At 67.1% G+C, this 6,000-nt stretch overlaps 1 protein-coding gene across 2 annotated transcripts in view; it reads right to left on the minus strand.

Annotated features, from left to right (window-relative positions):
- The window catches only part of LSP1 (lymphocyte specific protein 1), a 30,039-nt gene extending 25,757 nt beyond the window's left edge, over positions 1–4,282 (minus strand). Inside the window, exon 1 of one of the 2 annotated variants that reach the window (XM_070059290.1) lies at positions 4,124–4,282. In XM_070059290.1, the coding sequence (XP_069915391.1) occupies positions 4,124–4,191 (68 nt within the window). In that variant the 5' untranslated portion in view covers positions 4,192–4,282. The remainder of the gene's footprint in view (positions 1–4,123) is intronic. The other variant, XM_070059315.1, reaches the window with a different exon arrangement.
- Between the last annotated feature and the right edge of the window lie 1,718 nt (positions 4,283–6,000).

The raw sequence follows: 6,000 nt of genomic DNA on the forward strand, positions 1-6,000 counted from the left end.
GATGCACTTTATAAACTCACGGCCCAAGGAGACAGCCGAACGTCATGGCCCAGGAGTTGGGTATTGCAGTGGAAAGGGAGCAGGGACTGGAAAGGTGTCCCTGTCCACACATTCATGAGCCCGGGACACACACGTCCCGCCACGCATGTGCTCACAGAAGCAGTTTTCAGGGAGAGGCACAGTGAGCGGTGAGAGCGAGTGTGGGGCTGGTTCTCGTTTACAGAGAAGGCAACCTCCACATGCTGAGGGCACTCCTCTGTCCCCTGTGTCCCTCTGCCCAAGCGAGCACCTCTGACAAAGGAAGAGTGGATCGGGGTCCTGGGTGGAGGTGAAGTCTGGACTTTGGCAGGGGCTGGGGTTAGGAGAAAAGCTAAAAGATTCTTTCCAGACCCTTCTGGAATAGAAAGGCTACCCTTGTCCATCTCACGTCCATTGCTTTTGTCGTGTGGTTCTCGGGAGGCAGCCTTGGCTCACCTCTGAATCCACACCATTGAAAGAGTAGGTCGAACCCAAGAAAGAGGGTCGTAGACACGTTTGGTGGGGTGCTCTTCCCCCATCATGGGAAGGGGTGGGGTCCCCATCTGCCTGTGTGGGTACCAGCTGGGCAAGCCAAGGCTCTGGGGGGGGGGTTTGGGTGAAGCACCCATTGTGCCCTCAGCAGGCAGGGCTTGACACACAGGGGCCCTTCCTGGCTGTGTGTGCGCACAGCGCATGTGCACACAGAGGCACAGGGGGCGCCTCCCTCCGCACCCAGTAGCCAAGGAAACCAGGGGGGGTGTGTGTGTGTCAAGCTGTGCAGGTGTGAGGGCTGACCCTGTGTGCACCCCACACACAGCTCCCCAAGGCCTCTCTATCCGTCTGGGGGAGATGATGGCTCCAAGGGGGCAGAGGCCACGCCTGCTTCCCGGGCAGCCCTTCCCTGGCACCCTGCAGGTCACAGTCACCCTCCCCCACTGACTCACCATTTCCAAACTTGGAGGCAGGGGATGGCGTCGGCACAGGGCTGGCCAGGCCCCAAGAAAGGGCCCAGGGTGCTCCCCCTCCACCTTCCCTCGGCTCCCCCACACCCCCTTATCTGCCTGTGTCTGGCACCAGCAGGGCTGCGCTGGGCTGGGCGGGGCTGGGAGGTTGATTCCCTCGACCCCCTAATCCCCTCTCTCGGGGTCCTGAGCGTGGGGGGGCCTGCAGAGGCACCCCCCCCCCGCCCCGCCCCAGGGCTCAGCTAGCGTCATCACAGAGGCCCAGTTCTGTTTCAGGGGCACCTAGGAGCTGCGTTGCTGGTTGCTAGGTGGCCCCAAGGGGAGCCCCTGAGGAGAGGGGTCCCCGAAGCCCAAGGGCTGGGGGTGGGGCTGGGCTGGCGAGAAGCTGAGGTTTCATTCTACGAAGCTTTGGAGAAGCAGTCCCGCCAGCCAGCAAAGTCCCATTTCTGCTGCTGCCTGGCCAAGGATGCCCTGTGTGCACCCCAGCCCGACCCCACTGGTGGCAGGGGAGGGAGCGCTGGGGAAACTGAGGCCTCTGGGGGGCGGGGCCACTCGTCCCAGAAGGTCCCTGTCCAGGGGACAGTGGTCGGTGCTTGACGTGCCTGGGGCGCTGCAGCTGTGACCCCACGCCCACCCCCAGCTGGGCTGGGGACTCTGAGGCCGCACCACTGCCCCAGTCCCTGGCCGTCAGCAGTGCCCTCATGTGGCCCAGGATGTGTGCGAGGGCCTAGGGAGGAGAAGGCATCCCGCGTGGCAGGGGTGCAGGCCTGCGGTGGCCCCGAGCGAGGTGGGGCGTCCACTCCTCTGGGGGGTCCGGGTGGGGGCAGCAGAGAGCTGCCCACTGTTGGCCGTGCTCAGCACCCCCGGCCCCTGGGAAATTTCTGGGCGCCCACCCCGGACCTGGAGAGATGAGGGGAGGAGGCCCATGGGGGTGCTGGGGTCCGAACGAGCTCCCAGGTAGGGTTGGGAGGGGGCCTCAGGCCTCGGCCCCCAGTTCTCCCACCCTCAGTAGTCGGAACCTGGGCCCCGGGTCGGGGCCTGCACCTGACTCGCCTGGGCTCGGAGCGCTCCCTTCCTGCAGGGGGCACCGTGGAGTCGGGCTTCTGGGAGCTGGGAGGCTCTGTCCTGGGCCCGGCAGCCGCCTCAGCCCCCCTCCCCCTGCAGAGTGTGCGACTCCCAGGGCTGGGGGCCGTGGCCGGGAGAGACCCTGCCCAGGCTGGTCTGTCCAGCCAGCAGGAAGCCACGGGAAAGGACAGGGCCAACCACAGTGGCGGGGCCATCCTTGGGGGCTGGGCAGGCATTTGGAGCGGGCAGCATGGCTTGGAGTCTACCAGGGCTGGGGTCACAGCCAGGCGGGGGCCGGGTCCGCCCCAGTGAGCACAAGGACCCCTGCCGGGCCAGTGTTGCAGGGGTGCGGGAGGAGCACAGAAGGGAGGGGCCCCTTCCGTGTGGCCAGGGAGCCAGGCAGTCTCAGCGGCTCGGGGCACTGCCAAGCCCTGAGGGCCAAGGACATGCCCGTGACCCAGCCGACGGCCACCCGGGCAGGGAGCGAGCGCCCCAGAGTGGTGGTGCAGCAGCTGCTCAGCGTACCCACAGGGGAGGGCAGCCAGGGCCCCTCCCCGGAGGCCTGGCCTGGGTGTCTGTGGGGCGGGGCTACTCCCCGGTTTTGGGGTCTAGTCCTGCCTTGGTCTCCTAAAACCCTGGTGACCAGGAGTTTCCAGCCTCCCGCAGGCGGAGCGGGGCAGGAGGGGGAGACGGTGCCCGCAGGCTGACTCTGCCCAGCCCTGGCCTTCCTGGGGACTCCCAGGTGGGGGCTCCCCGGCTACATCTCCTGTGCCTGGGCACCGGGACTTCTCTGGACAGGAAAGTCCCCGGTTCCCTTCTCGCTGTGTGACGCAAAACCGTGCCCCAGTCTGGTCTCAGTTTCATTCTGAAAGGTGGGCGTCCGGTCCGCCCTGTACTTGTGTTCAGCGCCCCGCCCCCGCCCCCCCCCCCCCGGCTCTGCGGCCTCTCCAATGGCCCCGGCACAGGTGCAGCCTCAGGCACCCAATCCGCTCGGCGACACCCCGGGACCAGCCATGCCTGCCAGGGCGACAGCTGGGAGGGGGTGGCCAAGGAAGGGGCCGAGGAGCAAGGCGGGGGCGCCCAGCCAGGACGTTCCTGCTGTGCCCTTCTATGGGCATGAGGTGGCCACAAGGAGCAGAGAGCAGCGCCGGGCACAGTGCTGACGTGAGGGACACAGCTGTCGCCCCTCCGCCCCAGCGCGTGTTCTTGCTGGTGCCCCGCCCGGCCAGGGTGTCCTCCGGCCACTCGCACAGCAAGGACGTCCATCCTAGGGGGCCAGGCCCCATGGAGCCCCCCAGGGGCAGGCAGCATGACCTCCACAGCCCCCACGCAGCCCTTGGCCACCACTGGCCCCGCCACTGCTGCACCTCTGCCTCCACTCCTGGCACCCGGCGCCCTGGGTCAGGGGCTCGGCACGGATGCTGGGGCGCCGCTGACCCCGGCCTCCCTGGTCCCCCACGCTCTGCCCTCTCGGCCGTCATAGGCCCCTGACCAGCAGTGTTGGGGTGGGGCCAGCACCCAAGGAGACGGTCACCTGGCGGCCTCGAGCCGGCCTCTGGGTGTAGCATGTGGGCGTCTCTCCCTCTGAGCTGGGCCCAGCTCTGTCAGAGGCCTGGCCTCTGACGGCCGTCCCCTTGGGGACTCTGGGCACCAGGCCTGAGTGAGGCGCTCGGTGTATCCATGGGGCACAGCTGCCCGAGAGGACCTACAGCCCTGGGCGACCCCACCCAGCCAGCAGCCAACCGAGCACCTGGGCGGCCACAGGCACCGGCAGGGCAGCAGCTGGGGGCTGCGGGGGGGGTGGCTCGAGGCAGGGCAGCCCCTCAGGGTGGGTGCCCAGGGTTCTGGCCCCACCCTCTGCCTGCCCACGGCCCACAGCCCAGGCCGCATCGTCCATGCCCCTGTCTCGTCCTGGAACCCACAAGCTTACGGGGGAGCCCAGGCTCCCCCAGGGGACCAGGCTGCAGAGGCAGACGAAAGAGACACCCATCCCCGCGGTGACAAGGGGGTCCCGGGAAGACTCTGCCCACCCCCCGCACTCCCTCCCCCGCACGCCGCCCGCGGCCGTGCGCCCTCACCCAGCCGTCTCCTCCTCCGGCAGGTCCTCTCGCTCCTCGGAGCCCGGGGCGCTGGGAGCCTGCGCCATGGCCGGGGTCCTGCTGGGTGTGCGTGCGTGTGAGCTGCGGCTCTAGGTGCTTCCTGGGGTGGCGGCCCCGGGCCCCCTGAGCTGGGTTTCACTTCCGCCTTCCGGCTGCAGGTTGAGGTTTGTGCTGGGGGTGCTGGGTTTTACTCTGTTGCTGCAAGAAGAGGAAAGAAAAAAAAAAAAAACCAAGAAACCCAACCACGGGCCAGGAAGTGTGAAGCAAGTGGCAAGGGCCAGAGGTGACGGGGCAGGGGGCGCATCCCACAGCCCCGCCCGGCGCCCCACGCGCCCCCTGGGGCCCCGCCCACTGGCCGGCACCACCGGCTGGGTCCCCACCAGGCTTCAGCCTCCTCGCTGGAGCTCCCCGCTTCTCAGCCACCGCCTCCAGCACCCGCCTGGGCCACACGCCTCACGTGGGGCCGCCCACATACTGTCTTCTATAATAGGATTCATGGACTGCTGCGTTTGAAAGGCAGACCAAGAGGTCAGAGAGAGAGGGAGAGAGAGGTCTTCCATCCACTGGCTCACTCCCCAGATGCTGCACCGGTCAGGGCTGGGCCAGGCTGAAGCCAGGGGCCAGGAGCTTCCTCCAGGTCTCCCATGTGGATGCAGGGGCCCAAGCACTTGGGCCATCCTCCACTGCCCTCCCGGGCCACAACAGAGAGCTGGATGGGAAGTGGAGCAGCCGGGACTCGAACCGGTGCCCATGTGGGCTGCAGGTGCTGCGCAGTGCAGCCCGGGTCTCCTGCACCCCACAGTCCCACGTTCTTGCTCTTCCTGGCTGTTGGGCGGCAGCCTCCTCTCTGTCCCTCCTCCTGCACCCGCTTCCTCTCACCCTCTGTCCCCTGGGCTGGTAGGACCACAGGCTCCGAGGTGGGGACAGAGGGACTATCCAGGCTGCTGGGACGGCCACACAGGGACCCGGGTCCGTGAGCAGTGCTGAGCGGCTATGGGAGGGGCCAGACAGCAAAGCTGGGGTACAGATGCGATCTGTGGGGGTGCTGGGGCTGCGCCTTCCCCTCCTCGGCGGGACGAGGGCTGCTCAGGGCCCCGCCTCTGGCCTGCAGTGAGGTCAGGCCCCAGCTCCTGGCCAGGAACTGGAGGGCCCTCCCCACAAGAGGCAGTGGGGGGCAGGGTCCCTGCCGTCTGCCTCCTGCTGCCTACAGGGGCCTGAGAGAAATGTGAATGCGGGGCCTTGGCCCAGCTCAGCAACAGAGGGGCCAGAGGAGGCGCCTGGGCGGCTCTGCAGGACCGCAGTGGCCAGTGGCCGCTGAAACCCCCGGGAGGGGAGCTCGGACCCCAGATGCAGCAGCGCTGGGAGGCGGCGCCCTGACCGGCTCTGTGCCTGCGCTCGGGCTGCAGGGCATCATGGGAGAACCGGCTGTCTCTCCGGCGTTTAACAGAAAAGCGGCGTCTGAACACATTTTTTTTTTTTTTGACAGATGGAGTTGGACAGTGAAAGAGAGAGACAGAGAAAAAGGTCTTCCTTTGCCATTGGTTCACCCTCCAATGGCCGCTACGGCCGGCACTGCGCTGATCCGAAGCCAGGAGCCAGGTGCTTTTCCTGGTCTCCCATGGGGTGCAGGGCCCAAGCACCTGGGCCATCCTCCACTGCACTCCCTGGCCACAGCAGAGAGCTGGACTGGAAGAGGGGCAACCGGGACAGAATCCGGCGCCCCGACCGGGACTAGAACCCGGTGTGCCGGCACCGCAGGCGGAGGATTAGCCTAGTGAGCCGCGGCGCTGGCCCTCTGAACACATTTTCTAACAAGTACAAAATCTGATGTTTCAATAGAGGATCATTGGGCAACC

This window comes from Oryctolagus cuniculus, chromosome 1 (assembly GCF_964237555.1).
Source record: "Oryctolagus cuniculus chromosome 1, mOryCun1.1, whole genome shotgun sequence".
In the NCBI taxonomy this organism is placed as follows: domain Eukaryota; kingdom Metazoa; phylum Chordata; class Mammalia; order Lagomorpha; family Leporidae; genus Oryctolagus; species Oryctolagus cuniculus.